The 21,875-nt window shown below is 52.0% G+C and overlaps 4 protein-coding genes across 4 annotated transcripts; 2 read left to right on the forward strand and 2 right to left on the reverse strand.

The window, feature by feature from the left end:
• Positions 1-384: 384 nt before the first annotated feature.
• On the forward strand, positions 385-708 carry CGGC5_v017041 (uncharacterized protein; the record flags this gene model as incomplete). The annotated part of the gene is made up of 2 exons (XM_066153710.1): positions 385-628; positions 680-708. 2 exons carry the CDS (start codon positions 385-387, stop codon positions 706-708), a joined length of 273 nt encoding a protein of 90 aa, XP_066007094.1.
• An 814-nt stretch (positions 709-1,522) lies between these two features.
• Positions 1,523-6,471, reverse strand: PLA1-4 (Phospholipase A I; the record flags this gene model as incomplete). Its single annotated transcript, XM_066153711.1, has 8 exons — positions 1,523-2,219; positions 2,287-2,293; positions 3,828-4,597; positions 4,664-4,690; positions 4,743-5,130; positions 5,227-5,772; positions 5,833-6,404; positions 6,458-6,471. The coding sequence occupies 8 exons, from the start codon at positions 6,469-6,471 to the stop codon at positions 1,523-1,525; spliced, it is 3,021 nt and encodes a 1,006-aa protein (XP_066007093.1).
• Positions 6,472-9,186: 2,715 nt separating this feature from the next.
• CGGC5_v017043 (uncharacterized protein) lies at positions 9,187-9,725 on the reverse strand (the record flags this gene model as incomplete). The annotated part of the gene is made up of 3 exons (XM_066153712.1): positions 9,187-9,248; positions 9,516-9,617; positions 9,683-9,725. The coding sequence occupies 3 exons, from the start codon at positions 9,723-9,725 to the stop codon at positions 9,187-9,189; spliced, it is 207 nt and encodes a 68-aa protein (XP_066007092.1).
• Positions 9,726-11,544: 1,819 nt separating this feature from the next.
• On the forward strand, positions 11,545-17,277 carry CGGC5_v017044 (Transposon Tf2-6 polyprotein; the record flags this gene model as incomplete). The annotated part of the gene is made up of 5 exons (XM_032028042.2): positions 11,545-11,608; positions 11,752-11,824; positions 12,277-13,524; positions 13,566-15,633; positions 16,132-17,277. The coding sequence occupies 5 exons, from the start codon at positions 11,545-11,547 to the stop codon at positions 17,275-17,277; spliced, it is 4,599 nt and encodes a 1,532-aa protein (XP_031875650.2).
• Between the last annotated feature and the right edge of the window lie 4,598 nt (positions 17,278-21,875).

Here is a 21,875-nt window from a genome sequence, read left to right on the forward strand (position 1 = left end):
CAGCTTCGAACAATGAAATCAGGTTTCCTTCTCTCACCTGGTAGACAAGAGTTTTGGCCATTTTTCACTATGTTGTTGGTCACAGAAAGCAAGCCCCGCAAAGGATATGTACCTCCGCTGAACAGTCACGAAGCCCCTACCCGAGACCGCCGCTGGAGCACATCGCCTGCGTGCTGTATATGTCCGAGACGCACCGCGCCTCCGGCCCCCATCAAGCCGCCACAGCTTGCCCCCCTTCGAACAGTTCAACCACAGTTCACCAGCTCGAAGCCCAGGGTATCACTTCCGACTTTACGCCAAGCTGGCCTCGAACAGTTTCTTACTACACCCGATCCGAGTGCCGGACCGAGTGGTTTATTGCAAGATAGGGATGAACCGCCCACCATGGCCCATCGGGACCTGCAGCTTCGGCCCAAGCTGGCTCGAGAACACGCGCACCCTCCCCCGGCGTACACAACGTACACGAAAACACAGAAAGCGTACATCCACAGCCTATTGGGCAGCGGCACGTCGTACAAGTTCATGGAAAGAAAACCTATTCGGCAACATCCTCGCTCCTGCCGCGCTCAACAAGGTCTTCAAAGTGTTCAAGGCCTGTACTTCGAGCACTGCGGGGAAGAGCGAGACCGTTCGTCTTGTCGCCAGACGTTTGCCAACACTAACTCAACCGCTATGGCAGATAAAAAAACCGAAACGCGACGGCTTTGAAAAGTTTGTCATCCAGGATGTACTGTTTTGTTCCAACAGGGCATACGTTCGTTGTATTGAGACGCTTAGGCCTCATCGAGCAGGTGTGTGGGCATTCATCGACGGATCGAGGCAGATCAAACTTTGTGGGTGCGGAGAGGCATGGAACACTAGGCAGTTATCACGACAATAAGCAGAGAAGGTACATTGATTCAGGCATTGAACGATCTATTTTGTGGATATTTTCCCCCTTTCGGTACAGCTGGTCTTGACTTTCAACCCTCCTTTGTAAATGGACCTGAGCGATACGCAAGCCAAACGACAACAACAACAACATTGAGTTCTGTCTGGGCTTGTATGAAATACAGTACCTCTTCCATCACAAATAGTCATCACCCTTGGCACGTGCACCGGGGCGCGCCACTTGCCCCCGCAATGGTGGATGTGATGAACGTCGTCATGTCAGTCGGACTCTGAACGCCATCCGATGGCTCGGCAGACGAACCACCGATAGCGGTGCGTGTCGCGTCAGTGGCTCCTGCTGGAAGACTAGACGGCGCGTCTGCTGTGTCATTGCTGGCAATTTCGGATGAAGCTTCAGATGGGCTCTCAGGCAGTGCCGGTGACGAGGGTACGGAAGAGAGCCATGCAGTGGTGCTGTCCGGAGTAGCGACGAAGGATCCCCCAGTACCCGACGTAGACGGAGGACCATCTTGGTCTGTGGGGGCAGCTGTGGGGAGAGAGCCACCTGGGCCTGTAGCAGTTTCTGCTTGCGAGACGGGACTATGCATCCTAGCGCTGCGCCCCGCCTTACGTAAGTCGGCCGGCTCGTTTTCTAGCCGATAGAGATAGTTCGTAGCCTGTTACCAATACAAGCCACTTCACGCACTGCTGACTGCTGTGAGGCCTCGGTCGGCGCGCCGCCAGTCGGGTGGGTGGAGGTCAGTGCATCCGCAACGCCGCTTGCCGGATTGGCCGGCGATGACGGGAATACGGAAGGAGTCGGGTTGGTCGCCGAGTTGGTCGCCGGGTTGGTCGCCGGGTTGGTCGTTTGGCTAGTAGCCGAACTATCTAGATTCATACATGTCCGGGACATTGCCAGAGAAGACGGACCGCTTGAGTTCGCTACTGTCGGCGGTAACAGTCTGAGCATCTGGCATTGGGGCTCGTCGTCTCCGCCGCATAAGAATGTCACTTTTGCGTAGGTCGAGGTGAGGTCGGCCGGCAGTGAGATTGCCTGTAGTAGATTGGTGTCACACTCGGTGGTTGAATTAGTGATGTTGACGTGCTGGGAGCGGACAACCTCGCTCTGGGCGTCTAGGAAGTACACGTGCGCTTCGGGACAGGCCTCTGCGAGTCTGGGGGTTTCAAAGTATGCAACGGTCCCCATTGTCATGGCCGGGCCTCTGGGGCACTCTTGCTCGTCGTTATCGTCGTCCTCATTTTCAGGCAAAGCCAGTGCAAGTGCAGCGAGTAGGGCGGCAGTGATGATGGGCAGATGCATTGTCGATTGCCATGTTTGAGCGAGCCGTCTGTGGTTTATAGGTCAGTCCTCGTCGCTCTAGTCGGTGCTGGGCACTGACCAGGTGCCAGACATACACTACCGCTGAGTCACGTTTAGGGTCAGTCACTTTATCTCATATAAGCAGTCACCATTAAGAGTCGCTGTTGTCTGTTGTTCCGTTGTACGACAGAATCTGTTACTAGAAGATGAGATTGGCTGTGGTTGGTCTCTTAGGCTTATGATATATAGTGCAGGACAGGGAATCATGACAATGGATTTGTCATTACTGAAGCTTTTGCTATGTGCCATAGTTGGGTGCTGTGACTAGCTCGCAACACTAGCCGAGCATCAACTTGAGTACATAATAGAAAAGTAATTATTCGTTTAAGCATCCATTTTTCCGGTACGTAGAAGCCTATCAGTCATGCATTAAAACCAACTAAGGCATTTACATTAGATTATCCTCATCCTTCCTTCGTCTGATTGTATTAGGAAGAACATATCGCGGAAAGCAAACATAAGACGAGCGGTATTTCCCCTATTTCCTGCCGCAGCCGACCTTTGCGACAATCTTGCCATTCTTTCTTCCCTTCTAACTTTTTTCTTCGCAGTTTGCCGCCTGGAGGCGCACCTTGTTGACTGCCGTATGACTCTCACGGGGAAATATTCGAGGGCCAGGATGGCTCACCATTCTTCACCACGCAGACATGTGTCGTTGCAGACCAAACTTGCTTGACGAGATGATCTGCGATATGCAAGCGTCAGAACAACTCTTACAAGAGGCATTACAAGCTACGGAGAAAGACAGCGTCCGCTGGAAACGGAGATGTTTGTGGGGTCTCGTTATGAACTGGGCGCTTGTTTGTGGTTTTCTCGGTTTTGTCATACTCTTACTTTCGGCGTAGTACGGCTGAAGAGCATACAACACAGGGTTTGACAGCAGATTTCGTTTTCTTTGTACTGTTGCTCCTTCTTCCAGTCTAAACATGCTGGCCCAGAGGCAAGATCAGTATGTAGTAGCTTTGAGATATGAAAAAGTCTCTAGCCAGCTTTGTCGTAAGATTGACGACATGTCTCAAATCGACGTGGGCTTCACGATCGTATCGATTGATACACAGTTGCGTGGCTTAGACGAGCTGCTATCGCGACTTTCACTCTGCAGTTCGAGCTGGCGACTAGTCGCTCATCACCGCGGGCAACTGTCTCCGCTGAGCAGGTCAACAAGTTCGCGTTGCGTTGTGTTGATATCTCGTCAAATGTCGTGGAGGCGTGGAGCAGAAATCGGGTGGAATTTTACGTACAGAGATAGGAGGACAATAGTAAACTCTATACAACATTCGCTGTCTTTTGATTTCTTTTCTTTTAGATACTATCCCCATTTTTTAATCTACTCATAGCATGTTTCCACACCACCTTTTGATCATCGGACTCCAGGAGATATTGACAAAACACAAACATTAGACGATATCATGTTTCATGAATCAAACAGATGATCAACTTCCCAGCGGCTACCTCAGAGAGGCTATAGATAGTTGTACAGTAGAGAGGCTACCTCAAGGAGCTACGCGCCTCCTTTTGCGCAGCGCCATCAAGCTTTGTGCCGGCTGTCGACGTTTTCCCTTCCTCAAACACTCACTCACTGGCGCCTGTACCACGTACACTTCCAGGGGCAGTTGCTGCTGCAAGGAATATATCCCCTCCATCGACGCGGGAAACCCCGTTATGGAGGCGGATTTCTCAGCGTGTTTGATCCGGATATCGATGCGCCGGTTCCATGAGAAAAGCCTCAAGCTGACTTCTGCCCGCCCACGTGGAAGCAAGTTATATTCCTTGCCGTCAACCAGCGCCACGAGGCCAGGATACTCGGTCGCGAGTATCTTCATGACTGCCGCGTCGTCTTCGTATCTACACGCCACAGTGCCCTCGCAGTCGAGCTGTCCGTACCTCCCAGCGACATGCGGTGGTTTCTGGAGCTGAAAATAGAACAAAGCTGATATCATGGCCCACGACGTCTGTTTCATCGTCGCCCAGAGCTCTGCATCAATTTTAAGCTGTTGCCTTAGCTGCGATGTCAGCCGCGTGACGGCAGTGGAATCATCCAACGCGACTTCCTCCATGGCGATAACAGGGTCGACTCGCACAACCTTAGAGTCTCCTTCTGTCGAACGGAGTTTGCCGTACTGCTGATGCCCGGACATGCCGGTCAGCTGATGATGGACGAGACGTGAGAGGCATCCGAGTCTCGTGTTGGGCGCAGCAGTCGCAGTCCCACATCCGACCGAAAGGATGTAGTCTGGTGACTCCTTCTTGGGGAACAGCCGACGGGCTTCTGACCGGACATGCGGTAGTGGTATGTCTATGCCGTCGTACAGAAGACGATCCCCGATGCGCTTGGCCGGGAATAAACTGTAAATTGTTAGTCTTTGTTAGCATGGTCTTTGCCTTGATTTCACTCCGTCGTCCGCGACTCACCAGGGTGCTGCGGACGTGGTTTCAGCCCTGATCGACAACATCAGCAAAAGGTGCCTCTACAATGGTTTGGTGGACCTACGCCTCTCGCACCAATATATTGCTCGCCAGTCTCCCGCCCATCTCGGTGCATGCCGGCGCAGTGTATGTGGTCAAAAGCCTCGACGCGCTGGTGTTGGAGTCTATGGCTGTCACAGCCACATGCATCTGTTCGTAGGGTTTCTTTTCGTATAGAGACACTCGTGGCCCGCGCATTCTGGCATCACCCACGATGGACTGGAAGACCGGCCCACTTGGGCTGTAGATGCCGTCCTTGAAAACGAACCGAAACAGCTGGGCAACCTTCTGGCACCAACGGCCGGCTGCTGTTGTCGCCTTCGGAAATATCTTTTTCGCCACCTCCACGAAGGTATTTTCGCACCTGTCAAGAGGCCATTGCAAGACACCGATGGAAAGAGCGTTTATGCCTCCTACGCATGATCAGCTTACTTTGTTCACAATTCGTAAAAGCAATGTGTGGGTAACTAAAGGCGTGAACGACCAGAAGGGTGTGCTGGGCGACCTACCGACGCTGGTGCCAATGGCCAGGTCGAAGAATATGCGGATCGGCAGCTTCGTAAGCTTTTCGATGGCCTCCAACACGTGAAGCTGTACAATTCCTTTCACTCCGCCACCATCTAACGCCAGAACCCGACAGCCAGCGGTGATAGGCTTCTGACGAATCGCGCATCCACCGGCAAACAACATGCCACACCATACGCACCGATCGAACGCCGTCACCGTTCCTGTTGTGGGACGACCATAGCTCCGACAGCATGTCTCGCACAAAGCACATTCACATGGCAGGAAGATGTCTGCTGGCCTGACGAAGCAGAGGAGGCAAAGGTCGGAAGACCGACTGTTAGCGAGACTAGGTTGATGCTCTTTCAAAAATTCGACACGAGACTTTTGGTAGTGTTGCAGCATGTGATCCAGTGCGTTCTCTGCTGTCTTGTCGACATGGGAGGCGACGACAGCCATGCCATAGGCTGCGGAGACAATCTTCTGGCGACTGAGTGCTTTTTTCACGATATGCCGATGAAGCTGGTCGAAGACCGCCCTCACGTGAAAGCCTGCGTTCCAATGTCAGCAGTGCAGCAGTGAAGAGTGAGAGCTATGCCACGCCGCCTGACCCTTGTATGATATTGCTGCATCTACTGCGATAGCGTGTGCGAGTATCGGTAGCCTCATCTGCAAAGCCTCATCCTCTGATGTAGTCTGCTCTATCCAAGAACACCAGGCATCTGCGAGCCACTCGGTTGCCTCCTGCAAGGGCTGCGGCGTCCGTTCAAGGTCGAGAGCTGAGACGTAGCCTACATTGATGTCGCGCTGAGGCGACGGAGATCGACCTGCCAGCTGTCGCAGAAGGCCGTGCGATAGCTTGAACATGGTATACCAGTCCCACAAGAGATGGTTGGCGTTTCGCATCGCTCGAACCTCTCTCATCCGGTCAAACACACTATTGGGTAGCCTTCCTCCGTATCCACGGACGGAGTGCACGCTTACGGAATGGAAGAAAGCAGACGGCGGGTCCTCCTCAAGGAGGGATCGGAGGCGGTCCGCCTCATCGTTTTCAACAGCGCTATCCAGAATGATGACAGCCGCTGGACGAAACTCAAGGTCTAGGCGGTTGCATTCCGTTATCCATCGAGAGAGCGTATTGCGGGCAGACAGAGGATCTTGTACGAAGAAGCAGATGGCATCGCTGAGGACGGTCGTCCACCGACAAAGCAGTCCAACAGTACTGTCGCAACTCACTGGGTGCTGATCATGTCTGTGATGCGGGCTGCATTGCTCTTCATCTAAGGGGCTGCATTGGAGATTGACCTCATTTAACACGACGCCCTTTCTTCGGCCGAGGGATGAGTACACGCCCTGCCGCTGGCGGGAGTCTGGTATTTCCCGAACGATGCTCACCACAGAAGGGGTCTCAGCACGCTGCAGCGTAGGGGGCAGATTGATGACTGCAGTGGGCGGGTTTCCTTCGACAATTCGAAGCCACGGATAGGTCATAATCTTCTTCGCAAAGACCGGCGTACTGTTGTTTTTATAGTTCTAGATGAGGCTGTTCTGATAGGAGATGACTGTGCCAAACTGTCATGTGCCGTTCGGCACAAGCCTGTAAGTCATGGGATTCTGATTTGTCACCGTGTTGTTAATATCAAAGTCAGACTGACATCAAAGTTGTCCTACAGTCAGCCGCTACTGTACAGCTGGATATCGTTTAGCTATGTAACCTCAGTGGCTACCGTACATCATCGGTATGGCATCGCACTGAATGGACTTGTCACGTGTGTTCGCAGAGGGATAGGTTTTCCACGACAAGTCGGTGTTTCAAGGATAAACACTATAACTGTGTGAATCGGCGAGCGAAGTGCGTTGACGTTGTTAATCACGAACGAGGCAGTATGCGTCGCGGACGGCCTCTACAATTCAATAGCTGTTTTTTGGAACTGTCAGTATATATTTCATTGCAGAAAGACACCAGGATAAGATCGTGGGTTGAAGTCAGCACGTGAGATAAGCTAAATACGGTCGTGCAAAACTTGTTTCGAAAGTCGTAGTTAATCTCTGTGGTTGTCTTTGGACCATCATTCGTGATATGATACTGCCGGGAATTCCGTTTCGCTTCCGTCATCGTTTTCAGGAGCTATGATATCTAATATCAGCAGCTACCTTTAGGCGGCGCCTGGTCTTGTTGTACTAGTGCTGTAGAAGATGGAAAGAACATGGTATATCTTGTGAATTAACGGACAACAGGACGATCCGTGACTAAGGCATTACAATAAGGAGTCAGAAAATGGCCGAGAGCGCCGCTTAATTTATGGGTTCATATCGTAGCCTCGTAATGAAGGCCCCTAAATGACACACTATTATTCAATTGTTAAAAGGCTGGCTCAGGCTAGGAGTATAAGTCTCCCCTCAAATATCTAGGTTTAGGAGTGCGCTAGTAGTGTAAGACTATCAAATTGATACATCTGATCACTAGCACCAAGTGACCATGAACATCAACTACACGCCACGAGCGACGGGTGACTTAGCCCAGCATACCTGCCCGCCTCCCGACCCCACTCATGAGCCGGCAACCATTACCCTGCGAGACTTAGGTCCCCGTACGAGTGAGACATTAGCCCGCTTTTGCAACGATCCAGAGGTTACAGCTAGAGGCTTCTGGCAGTGCCTTATCGTTGACTATCGTCCTCGCGATATTCTCACTCAGAATGGAATCCCTAGCTTCTCTCTGGAGGGGGACAACAACTCACGAGTGGACAGCTACGTCACTGAAATCAAGCCTTCCGAGGGGAAAAACACTGTATTTCAACTGCACTACTCAGACCCCGCACATTTTGGTCGTTTCAAGGATGTCTCACTCACTAGTGGGCACCTCTTCTCATCAAAAGCTCTTCGGAGTCCTCAAGCTCTGCGGGGTCGATACTTTGTTGGCGATTGGTCTTGTTTACATGGCAACCCATCGCCTCTGCTAAGCTGCGGCCCTCAATTGGAGGACCTCTTCGTGGACAGCGTCAAACCGGGTATCACGACGCCGTATCTTTAACACGCGCAAAACGTCTTCACTGGAAGTGGCATGCATATCGAAGACCTCGTCGTGCCGTCAGTCAACTTAGTGCGATGGGGGGCGCCTAAGAAATGGCTGTTCATTACGCCAGAGCCTGGGAATGTGAGAAACTTTGAAAACAAATGCCGCAAGACATTCCCGCACAGAAAATGTGTCAAGCATCGTCAGGCACAGCCGGAATGTTCACAATTTGTTCGGCACAGCAATGCCCTTTTCTCAACCGAGGCTCTCCGCGAGTGGGGTATTAAATTTACGGAGACGACCTGTCAAGAAGGAGAGATGGTGGTCACGCTCCCAGGAACATACCACCAGGTGGTCAACGAGGGTGAGAATCTGGCCGAGGCCGTCAACGTGACGTGGAGCGGCTGCAGCGAGGTTCCAATGGCGTACGCATACTGCAGCCGCAATCTGTGTGGACACAGCGGCAGCATTTCCCAAGACGATCTGGCGCCCAGAATGCGGAGTTTGCAGGATTGAGCACGTTGCACAGGCTGGGTAAAACACAGACCATTGGTGATATGACGTTGTGAGGACTTGTAGCGCAATAATGCATGAGACCTAGGAAACAATTAAGAATTGTTCAATGCCGACTCACAGGCCGCGCTGATATCTTGCTGATGTCTATCACCATCCAGAACGATAACAACCAAACTAGTCTGGATTGGTAACAAACAGTTTTCGCCGCCCAGCAAGCCCTAGGGCCATAAGACGCTCATCGACGGAGCCGGCAGCAGGTCGCTGTCTTCGAAAATAGCTCCGCCTTTGGAGACATGCCCAAGCCAGGATGGCTACTACAACGAGAAAAAGAACAAGCACCCCCGCAATAATTCCAGTAATTTGTGCCTGTGCCAGCTTCTCTCGGGGCGGGGTTGGACTGTTTGCCATGTCTGTCATATTAGAACGAGAGATGTTAGATGCGATCGTCGACGTGGCTGACTTCACCAACGTCGGCAGGATTGCCGCTGATTGTGACTGATAAGTTGTCAGTTGATTGTTGATGCGACCTCCCCATGCCGTTCTCATTGATGAAGCCAAGTATGTGACTGAGGAGTTGACTGGGGATATGGCTAAAGATGTCGCTGATGACGTAACTAAAGGGGCGTTTGAGGACGATCTGCGAGCATCTGTAGTGGCCAATCCTTCCTTTTGCAGCGATAGGTAAATGTAAGACCCCTTGCCACCGCACGTCTCATAAGGATAGCCGGGACAGGGGAATCCACACTGTTCGATACTGATTACGAGACTGGCATCCGGAGTCGCGTTCGAACACCAGCACTCGGCGCTGTGCAGAACTGCGTAACTCCATCTTGGCCGGCAAAGGCTGGTGCAGAGGCCTCTTGACTGGAAATTACTGCTGTCTTGATGGATCAGACCGATCTGCATATGACAATGAGTGGACTACTTACTTGCGGTGCCAGTCGCGGTGTTCATCTGCGCGCAGAACTCCATGGCTGCCGATGGAGATGGGGGCAGTTCTTGAACTGATCAGAAGTGAACTATAAAGTCTTGACGTTGTATGCTCGCTGTAAAATGTGGTCTGTACTGCGTGGCTGTCGTTTCTAATGGTTCCTGGTAGGCTGAATTGAGTGACACTTCGAACTCGGAGGGCTGATGTGACATGAACGCGAGGTGTTCTCCGGTCTAAATAAATACAGCCACATATCAATCAGAACGACTTTAATTCCCCATCTTAGAGAGAATTCTAAAAGGAAACCTGAGCTAACCATACTTTTCATGAGATTTCAGAAGACCTGTCGCGTGCGTTAGTACTTATTTGCGGCAATACATGGGTGATCTCGGAAGTAATATGCATGTGATGCAATGTGGGTGACTTGTGGTTGACTAAACCATAACGTCGGCTGGCAACATATATCCTCGTGGAGGAGGCAGTGGAAGTCCTTATAATTTACTGAACAAGCTGAATCTGCTCTTAGATCTATCTAATAAATTGCTGGGCCGGAATATTGACTTTGTTGAAGTAAAAGGCCAATCCTATAGTTCCGACCAAGCGCAAACTCGCCAAGCTAAGCTGCCAATGCCGTTTATATGTTGTGATTCTTGAATACGTCTCTACGAAAGGCTTGCGCGTGCCTCTAACCACCCAGCGATATCAAACCATTCTGCAGCCGGAAACCTTTCTTTGTCTTTAGTAGTTCCTCACCTTTCTTTCTACAAAAATATCGTCTCATTTTGTGTCAACTCGCTGGCTCTTCTCAGTGAAAGGGCGCACCACTGGGCGTTTTCTCTGACGCTTCATATCAGAGACGTTAGTATCCTGTACATATGGATCAAAATAGCCAAAGACCTCGTTCACTAACCCATAGTTAAGAAGCAGTAAAAAGCACGTCTAGCAGTATTTCAAGCAAGAAGGATATATCCTTCATCCTGATACCAGACCGAAACAGGCAAGTCTTGAGATTCAAAATTGCAAGTTAAGGAACCAGCAATTCAGCATTTACCTCAGTATAACAGCAAGAGTCTCCTCAATTCAGTGGCATCACAGATAACGTAGCTAACAGCACGAACTAAGAGCGGTAATATTCATCCAACGAGTGGCTCCGTGTTACCTCAGGCGTCACAGAGTAACGTGGAATCAAGTATCACAGTCGCTGCATCTGACAAGCAAAGTTATGTTTACGTACTGATTATGAGGGAGACGCTGGTTAGATGCATACGACCCCTTGCCTGTTATACGCGAGCATTGGGCGAGTTCAGCAAGCAGTCGAGCAGCAACGAAAAATATGCCTCTCATTATAGTCATCGGTTTGAATAGGACCGCTCCGGACACGCGCGCCCTTACAGCGGCTCGCAAAAGGAAAACTACTCAGGCGTTCTGGTTGTCTTCGTGCCATCTAGCCTTCTCGCGCCTTAAGAAGACGAACGTCACTCTAGGGCCGACGGATCGGCGGACATGACTGCACTCATATTACACCTGCCGTGGGCGTCGTGTTTGGAAAGTGCGCTACAAGTCTGTGTCAGTCACATCTCTGGATATGCATTGACTTACGCCTCCAACGCTCACTGCCCTCCCTGACTCCCGAAAGCAGTTAGCCAGTCTTGTACATTCACCAAAGACAAAAAATATGCGTCATCAGCACACCGTTGACTCATTACTTACACCAAACCCATGTCGCATGCCAGAGTCAGCATGCCGTTCTCGGTAGATTCCGATCTGTTATAGGGTCACACTAGCCCAGACTGGTTGGTCCGTGGCTGCTTCGTCAGCGGATCTCGGGTCGTCCCCGTTAACGTACCCACGCAAGTGCACATGCTCAGACTATCACCTGCTTCAGGGCTCTCCTTCATCGAGCAGCTTCCGAGCGAGTTGAAAGGTGCGTACGGATCTCATCTCGAACCACCGCGAGACTTATCGCCGGCCGGCCTGATCATTGAATCTATTGCGTACGACAAACCAGCTGCTACGGCGTATAAGCTGTGGGTTCGCGACGTCAAAGCTCTGATGCTAACCTCCAAGACCTTTCCGCTACTCCCTGCGCCCCTTCTACAGTACTGTACTACTTGAGAGCTACTCGGCGTCCCGCAGTTTTGTACGTCTTGTCAGAGCTAAGAAAGAGCTCGGCCAGTTAGTGAAGACACTTTGGGTCTCGCATCGCCGACCTGACGGCGTTGACCAAACAGACGACGGAATGCTCGTTCGCTACAGTGTTTTGGATGCTGTCGCAGATGCCTCATTTGTGCTATGTGTAACGGGCTAGAGCCCGGCCGAGATCTCCGGCTTTGCCGGAGCAGCTACCGAGATCCGGCTCCGCCGGATCCACTATTCTGCTGTAGCACACCGCCTAGCCCCGGTCTGCATCACTGCTGCTAGGCGCCTATCCCTGTAAAGTCCTTTCCTCCTTCTTCAGCTTAGAATAGTCAATCGACGGCACCTCTACGTTGAACAAGCCTAGGGGCCAGCCCCTTACATATTCTAAGCTCGACAACAAAAGACGCTATACGAAACCTCACGAGAGCGATATGACGATTCGCTAGAGGGTAGTGCAAACGAGAAGACGCTATACGGAACCTCACGAGAGCGACACGACGATTCGCTAGAGGGTAGCGCAACGAGAAGACGCTATATGGAACCTCACGAGAGCGGCACGATGGATCCGCCAGAGGGTAGCGTAAACGACGCGATGAATGCTGAGATTGATCGCCGGATCAACGAAGCGGTCAACGCAAGCGTCCGTCCTCTTCAGGACCAGATGGCCCAGCAGACGGCCCAGATGACGCAGCTCTTGACAGCTCTGAATGGGCTTATGTCAACGGATAGAGCAACCCCTACGCCGCTTGCGAGCAGCGTAACGACCCCGTCCACAGCCGATACAACTATACAGGCAACGAGCGACGGTATAACGATGGCAGCTAGAGGGCGGAGGAAACATCAAATACCAAACCCACCAAAGTTTAGCGGCATACGTAAAGATTTCCAACGTTGGTTCCTAGAGATGAAGGGAAAGATACGAAGAGATAGGGAAGCTTTCGACTGTGATGCCGATATATTCGCATACATCTACGCAAGGCTGGAAGGCACAGCTCAAACCATGGCGTCACCCTACTACGCTCAAGGCGGAGCAGATGGAGCGGAATCCTCCGATCAGTTTATGCAATACCTTGAGACTCGCTATGGAGATCCCAATGCAGAAGCCAGGGCACTGGATAGGCTACGTACTATCCGACAGAAGGAAAACGAAAGCTTTGCTACATTCCTCCCAAAGTTTGAGAAGGAGTTAGCAGAAGGTGGAGGAGGACACTGGGCAGACGCAGTCAGAATCAACTATCTGAAAGGAGCCCTGAACTCCACTCTGCGGGACCGTCTAATTAGTGTAATCGATCCCCCGAAAACCTACCCAGAATACGCCCGGGTCCTTATGATAATAGGGTCAGGGCTAGATAGTAGGACCTACCAGGAACGTCACGAACGACGACGATACCGAGATGCCGATGGGGACACCCTCATGGCTGGAGTCAGCCGGACTAAGGAGCCCAGAAGAGCCGCAAAGTCACAGCGCTACCGCAGCGACTCTTCCTCATCAGAAGACAACATAAGGCCCCAGAAAGATAACCGTAAATGCTATAACTGCAATAAGATCGGCCATATTGCTACACGGTGCCCTAAGCCAAGACGTTCAGGGCCTAAGAAGGTCAAGAAGGTTGAGAAAGCTAAGAGGCGAGAGGAGAGCAGCGATAGTAATGCTATAGAGGAGCTAGGAAGCTCTGAAGCTGAAGAGAGCTCGGGAAAAGAGTAACTCTAACGCGAAGTCGGGCGTTAGAGGCCAAGCCTAGTGACATTACAGAATGGAAGCAGTTCAAGCATCACATGAGCAGCAAATCAGCAGTGATCACTACCCGCATACACAAGGGCACTCAAGCAGACGCCCTAGTAGACACTGGGTGCGATCTATACTCCCTTATCGACCACGACCTCGCCCGTAAGCTCCGCCTACCGGTAGTAGACCGCTCTGAGCGGCTGCTAGGCAGCTTTAGCGACGCTACAGGCGCTACAAAAGCAACAGGTGTAGTTGTCTTCAACCTAGAGCTGTGTGGTTATGATGAGAAGATCTTTGCATATACCGTACGTAGCCTTGGTGACGACCTGTTCCTAGGGAAGCCTTGGATGGAGAGGAACCGTATTCTATACGATGCCGCTGCACAACGGATACGGCATAGGAGGGGTGGCGTAGACCTACGCTTAAAAGGCGAAGAAGAACCAGATCGAGTAAGGGAGATCAGAGCCGCGCGTCTCCTTCCAGGAGCTCCTTTCACTGCACTCTATAGGAGAGCACAACGAGACACCAAACGAACTGCAGGATACGAAGTCCGAGCCATCAGCCTAGCAGATATACAGAAGGCCCTTACGAAGAAGACTGAGAAGGCAGATCTAAAGGCCCTCCTTCCGCCAGCTATACTAGCTGAGTTCCACAAGCTGTTCCAACCTGACGAAGCCGCCAACCTTCCACCACATCGTCCTGGGGTCGACCATAAGATCCCTATCAAACAGGATAGTAGTGGTAATGAGACTGTACTACCATGGGGGCCGCTCTATAGCATGTCACGAGAAGAACTCCTCGTCCTCCGTAAGACCCTACGAGACCTACTGGATAAAGGCTTTATCCGCGCCAGCAGCTCAGAGGCATCAGCACCAGTACTGTTCGTACGTAAACCAGGGGGAGGGATACGCTTTTGTGTTGACTACCGCGCCCTTAATGAACTCACTAAGCGCGACCGATACCCTCTCCCCTTAATCCAAGAGACACTACGCACTGTTAGTGCTGCTAAGTGGTTCACGAAACTGGATGTGGTTGCAGCGTTCCATAAGATACGAATTGCTGAAGGAGAGGAGCATAAGACGGCCTTCAGGACAAGATATGGGCTATTCGAATGGCTAGTTGTACCCTTTGGGCTTACAGGAGCCCCCGCTACATTTCAACGATATATCAACGGAGTGCTTCGAGAGTACCTAGACGATTTCGCTACGGCATATATGGACGACGTACTGATCTACTCAAACGGCTCACGGCAAGACCACGAAGCAAAGGTTAAGCTAGTACTACGGAAGCTTGCTCTTGCAGGGCTCCGGCTAGACCCTCATAAGTGTGCGTTCTCTGTGAAGACAGTCAAGTACCTAGGGTTCATTATCACCGCAGGAGTAGGCATCTCCTGCGATCCTGAGAAGCTGAAGGCAATCAAGGAATGGGCTGCGCCAAAGACGGTTAAGGGAGTTAGAAGCTTCCTAGGGTTTGCAAACTACTATCGGATCTTCATCCCAGCATACTCAGAGATTGCTGGACCCCTTATATCTCTTACAAAGAAGGGCGTCCTATTCCACTGGGGTAAAGAGCAGGAAGTAGCATTCCAGGAGCTTAAGAGGATCTTTGCAGCCAAGCCTATCCTACATCAACTAGACCCTGAGCGTACAACCTACGTTGAGGCTGACTGCTCAGGCTTCGCCCTTGGAGGAGTACTGTCACAAGAAGATGAGCATGGGAGACGTCACGCAGTAGCATACCACTCGCAGCGGCTGAATGCCGCCCAGTTCAACTACCCAATCCACGATAAGGAGATGCTAGCTATTATTAGCTGCCTACGAGCATGGAGAGCGGAACTGCAGAGCGTCAATAAGTTCAAGGTTCTATCTGATCATAAGAACCTGAAGTACTTCATGACAAAGCAGAGGCTCACAGAACGACAAAGCCGATGGGCAGAGGAGCTGTCTCAGTACAACTTCGAGATACAGTACCGGCCAGGAAGTGAAGCAGTAGTGCCAGACGCACTCTCTAGACGCGAACAAGACGTACCTACGTCTCTAGAGGACGAGCGCGAACAAGGCCGGATTCTCCAGCTTCTTCCCGAAGTAGCCCTTACCTCAACGCGTACACGACGCGTAGAGGCAGCCCCATCAGTGCTTGTGTTCACCGACGATAAGGAACTACAGCAACTCTGGGACCAGACCCAAGGGCAAGACCAAGTCTACCAGCAGGCATATAATGCTGTGAAACAACGAGAAAGAAGCTTCCCTCCTAGCCTCAAGCTAAAGGTCCAGATTGCTGAGTGTGAGATCGATAATGGCAACCGACTACTATTCAGAGACCGGATCTGGGTACCAGGTAGCGAAGACCTAGATAGCGAGGCGAACACACTACGTACTCGTATCGTTCAAAGCAGCCACGACTCAGTACTTAGTGGCCACCCTGGTAGAGATAATACCCTCGCGTTAGTCAGTAGGCGCTTCTACTGGCCTGGCCAGTCACAGCTAGTACGACGCTTCTGCCGCAATTGCGATGGCTGCGGGCGAAGCCACATCTGGAGAGAGCATCGAAAAGGACTTCTGAAACCTCTACCAATACCGCAGCGTATACGAAGCGACCTCGCTATGGATTTCATTACCGACCTTCCCCTTACGGATAAGGGTGAGCGATACCTTTGGGTAATTATCGACCGGCTAGGAAAAGGCGTAACCCTTGAAGCTATGGAAAGTATGGAAGCTGAAGCCTGCGCTGAACGATTCCTGAGCTGCCACTTCCGCTTCCACGGCGTCCCTACTTCAATCGTGAGCGACAGAGGAAGCAACTGGACGAGCCGCTTCTGGCGGCAATTCTGCAAGCTTTTAGGAATAGAACAGCGGCTCAGTACTGCCTATCACCCACAGACTGATGGCGGCCCAGAAAGGATGAACCAAGAGATCCAGGCCTACCTACGCAATTACATTACCTACTCGCAGAAGGATTGGGCGAATAACCTCCCAGCAGCTCAACTAGCGCTCTGCAGCCGCGATAGCAGCGCTATAGGCATGAGCAGCTTCTTCTTAGAACACGGATACCACCCAGAGCCTGTCCGGGTTCAAGAGGCAGACCCAGAAGACCATGGGGGCCGTCGCGAGGACCTGGCACGCAAGTTGGTAACAAGGCTCCAGGACGTGATGGATATGGCACGGTCGACCCTTGCCTCAACGCAGCAACGCTATGAGGAGCTGGCTAACAGGAAGCGCCAGCCTACGGAGAGACTAGAAGCAGGCGACAAAGTCTGGCTTCACATGGGCCACTACAGGTCTCCTAGGCCATGCAAGAAACTGGATTGGTTGCACCATAAGTATACCGTTACGAAGGTTATCTCACCATACGTGGTAGAGCTTAACGTGCCAACGGCTATATACCCACGCTTCCACGTGGATACCCTGAAGCGTGCAGGTAACGACCCTTTACCTGGGCAAACGCTAGACGACGAGCAGCCGCCCCCAATTATAGATGACGAAGGCGAGGAGACCTGGAATGTAGAGAGTATCGACGCCGCCGCCTGGAAGCGTCGAGGGCGTGGGAGACGCCGTGAAGTGCTGGTTAAGTGGGAAGGATACGCAGAGAGAACCTGGGAGCCTATCGAGACGCTCCAGGGGACGGAAGCGATGGAGGCTTACGAACAACGTTACGGCCCTGCGATGAAGCACGACGGAGACCCAGCTCTAGCGCCACGGACGCGCCGCCGGAGGGGAGCGGGGAGGTAATGTAACGGGCTAGAGCCCGGCCGAGATCTCCGGCTTTGCCGGAGCAGCTACCGAGATCCGGCTCCGCCGGATCCACTATTCTGCTGTAGCACACCGCCTAGCCCCGGTCTGCATCACTGCTGCTAGGCGCCTATCCCTGTAAAGTCCTTTCCTCCTTCTTCAGCTTAGAATAGTCAATCGACGGCACCTCTACGTTGAACAAGCCTAGGGGCCAGCCCCTTACACTATGTTGGTGTTCAGGGACTTTTGGAGATTGAACCATTACCAGCAGCGCTAGATATCAACGGCTCGCGCTTCACAAGCACTGAAACGTCCACCACGAGCTGCGCAGATTTTACGCTCAACCGATCTCATCTGTCGCTCCAACGATGTAGTGGGCTTTCGTCTTTCGCTTTGAAGGACCTGTGTTCAAGGCTTGTTCATGTAACCCATCTGAATTTAGCTACTACGCCTGTAACTGTCGAGGACCTCCAAACAATTCCCGTTGGAGCGCGACTTATCCGACTCGTCCTTTCAGAATGCAAAAGAATTGATGCAGCTATGCTTGCCAAGCTTTTCAACAAACGCAACTCAGTGAGAGGCCTTGACGAAGTAGATCTCAGCTTCAACAATTTCACGTCCACGGAGACGTCCATGCTGATCTCGGCGCTCCCAAAGTCGCTCAAGAAGCTAAGACTGAAGGGCAAAACGATCGAGTACGGGTACACAGAATCAATGCGGAGGCTCGTTCAATCGCTGAAGGAATTGAGTATCGGTCCGAACTTCTGTATCCGGCAGCTGGCACAATGGATATTGGCCTCGCGGTGTGCGTCTGCCGGGCACATGATGCGCTTCCTTGACATGTCAGATCACATCAGCAAGGCGACTGTCGTTCATCTGCTGCTAGCCAGGCCCGCTTTACTGTGCCGGAGTGCTACTCCTTTGGCCAGAGTCAAGGCGTCACATTTTATAGCTAATGAATTTACACAATTGGGTGTGCTGGAAAGCATTGGCTGACAACGTAAGAGAGTAGACACAGGTTACTTTCTTTTACGAATAAATCAACATAGGCTGCTAGGTTCTATAGGTTCTACTGTGCCCCTCAAACGTCAGTCTGTTGATTTATGAAGACCACACACCACAGTCCGCTGTATGGCACATGAGCGGCGCCATTCTATTGAAGCAACTAAGCTAGAAGGCCGTCTCTCCATTTTTCGACGTTTCTTCTCCTGCATTAGATTGGAGATTTGAAAGGGCATCATCAGCAAGCCAGCAGCCCGTTGCTAGGCAGTTGACTTTGAGACCGCAGATCTTTAGATCAGTTATCGGGCTTGTCTGCTTGAAGTCGGCTCATAGTACACCTCAAAGCTGTAGAGAAGGCGGGTTTTTGGCGATGAGGGAACCCAATGCGACCAAGCAATCATAGAAATTCTGACAGTATATATTCCGAGATGTTTGTTGTTTGATATTTAACGCCGTGGCGGCAAGGGCGCAGCCGCCCTTGCGGCAGACCTCCCGAAGGGTATGTGGCGTGGAGGGCCGCAGGCTCTAGCTATATACTCTGTAGTACACGTCTCTTCCTAGCGTCCTCCAGATCTTGCCCGAGGGCCAATATGTGTTCTATCCATCCCTAGTTCCCACTGGTGCCCTAGTTCCGTTATAGCAATCTGCTGTCCTGGTGACTATAGGTAGTCTGTTGTTTTTGAGAGGATAGGTTAAGTCCTATCTCTTAGTAACGCGGGCAGATCTTCTGGAAGAAGTCTGTCACGTCAAGGAAGGCCTGGAAGCCTTCAGAGTCGATAAGTAGACCCTTAAAGTAGCGCTCTAGGGAGCCTATAGGTCCTAGAGGCTCCCTTCGGCTATAAGGGTAGAGGATAGGCCACCGTTGCCTCCTCACTAGGGTCTTACGGCAGTAGACCAGGTGGTCTGCCTCTTTAGCCTCCCCACAGGAGCAGGTGAGCAATGCCTCTGTGTGATTAAAGCGTTGATGATACTGTTCAAAGTCTCCGTGGCCTGATCGTGCTGCCAGGAGATAGTGAAGGGTAGCTCTTGGTAGAGCTAGTTCAGGAGGGCAGCCAAGGGTGGCCTTAAGCCCCAGCTGGGTATAATGGGGGGGTGCTTCTTGCTTCCACCATTTCCTATGCTGGTGTTGTTTGCGTTCTTTGGCCAGTCGCTTAATCCCTGATAGGGTAGCTAGGAGGCCTCTTGGGGCTGGCAGTGTTGTGCCCTCCTTAGCTAGGCTGTCAGCCTCTTCGTTTCCTTTTATCCCTTGGTGCCCTGGGCACCAATGGGTCTGTATGTTCTGTATCCTTGCTATCTCCTGGATCTCCAGGAAGGCCGCTTGTGAGGAGTCTGGAGCTATGCCTCGGATCCCCTGAATGACGCTGGTGTTATCAATGCAGATATGTATAGGCTGGCCTTGGGAAGTAAGGAGGGCCCTTTGGAGCCCTGCCCTCGCCCCCTCTGCCTCGCCGTCAAACACTTCTGCAATGTTAAGGCGGCCGCACCCTTGGGCTATCCGTTTGTTGCTGCGGTAGATAACGAAGCCGAAACCTGTAGCCCCATTAGGGGCTTTAGAGCCGTCTGAGTAGATAATTGTATGGTTGTCTGGCACAGTCTTAATCCAGTCCTGAAACGCTTTAGCTGCTTTCTCTTTATCCTGGCCAGCTATAGGGTCTTGTGATCCTGAGAGGTGCTGTGGCTGTAGGAGCAACGGTCTTGGGCACTTAGGTAGGAGGGCTGCTGTTCTTTGAAGCCTTGTTTGCCGCCGCCCTAGCTGGGAAAGCCTTGGGACTAGGGGGTGCTGTTGGTCAACCTTCTGTAGGCGTGTAGCGAAGCGTAGGCGTACTGCTTCGAGAGCTACTTTTGCGGTAGGCAGGCCAGAGTCTCGGAGGAGGCTGCTGGTTGGCGTGGTCCTCCAGACAGGTAGGATAGCCCTTGCTGCTACTGTTATAACCTTCTCTACCCTCTTAACCAGGCCCTTTTGCCTTGTGCTAACTGTAGCTATCTGGTTATCAGCGCTACTGCTAGTAGTAGTAGTGCTGCTGTTCCTAGCTGGTCTCTTTAACCCTGCATACCAGGTCTCAGCTCCATATAGGGCTATTGGGAGGACACAGGCAATGACAGCTTGGCGAGCAGCAGCGGCAGGGAGCCCCCCTTTGGTGTTGGATAAGTGCCGCAGGAACTGGGCCACTTTCTTTGCTGCTGCCACCTTTATATCGACGTGGTGCCGGAAGGTGAGTTTCTTATCAAACCAGACCCCTAGCCATCGTATAGGTCTAGTTGAGGCCTTTATAGTCAGGTCCTTTGCCTGTATATCTAGTAGGTCCTTCCTCTGCTTATGTTTCCTACTAAAATGGACCGCCTCGCACTTAGCAGGGTCAAATGCTACCTTATTATCTGTACCCCAGTTGAGGATCTGAGTGACCTCCTGGCTGAGGGCTGTAGCATTTTCCTCTAGAGAGGGGCTAGTCGCTAGGAGGCCGATATCATCTGCATAGCCAAACCGTAGCTTCTGGTTATCCGCCAGGATATCAGCTATATAGAGCAGAAAAAGAATAGGGGATAGCGGAGAGCCCTGAGGGAGCCCACAGGACAGAGGGAAGTCCTCTGTAGTAGTTTCCTCTAGCCTGACTCGGGCGGTCCGGCTGGAGGCGAAGGTAAATATCAGCCTAATCAGACTACTAGGCCAGCCCTGCTGTCGTAGCCTGAGGATAAGCCGGTTTCGTAGCACGGAGTCAAATGCCCCCTTAACGTCCATTGTCGCCAGGGTAGCAGTAAGCCCTAGATCCAGAGCCCTTTCGATCTCGTGGGTTAGGCAGGTTGTCAGATCGACTGCAGCCCTCCCTGGTAATGCCCCAACCTGCTGTGGGCTGGCTATCCCTTCTAGAATAGTAAGATATGCCATCCTCTTTGCTATCAGCCGCTCTAAACCCTTGCCTAAGCAGGATAGGAGGGCTATTGGACGCCAGGATCCAGTCTTTGAGAGGTCTGTTTTCCCTGGCTTCTGGATCATAACCACCTCTGCTTTACGGAAGGTCCTAGGGAAGTAGCCTGTTTGGACACAGGTCTGAAAGAGCTGCTGTATAGGAACACCTATCAGGCCCCAAATGGATTGTAGCAACTTTGTAGTAATCCCGTCAATCCCAGGGGTTGTAGCCTTTGTGAGAGTTGCCTGGCGTACTTCCTCAATGCTGACTATCTGTTGCCAGGGTATTAGACGCCTTGGGACTATAGGAGCAGCAAATGGGTTCCCAGGTAGGTCGTCTGTAGCGTCAAATCTCTCTAGTAGGGCCTTCCGCAAGGCTTGGGCTTTATCGTAGCTGTTGTTGATGGCCTGTCCATCCACTAGTAGAGGTGGGGCCTTGATAGCTAGGCCAGACTTACGCCAGCTTAGTATCTGGTATAGGTTCTGGCTAGATCTAGCCCCCTCAATCTTAGCAGCCCAGTAGGCACATTTTGCCTTCCTGACTGTGGTCAGAAAGGCCTTCTGCTCCTCTAGGATAGGCGGTGGTATTACTAGCCCAGGCTCTTGGATTTGTCGACGCCTTGCCTTAACAGCTGCTTGGTGGGCCTCTGAACACTCCTCTGTCCACCAGGGGGCTCCCCTACCCTGGCTA

This window comes from Colletotrichum fructicola, assembly GCF_000319635.2.
Source record: "Colletotrichum fructicola Nara gc5 chromosome Unknown KSG_Nara_v1_contig11, whole genome shotgun sequence".
NCBI classification, from domain to species: Eukaryota; Fungi; Ascomycota; class Sordariomycetes; order Glomerellales; family Glomerellaceae; genus Colletotrichum; species Colletotrichum fructicola.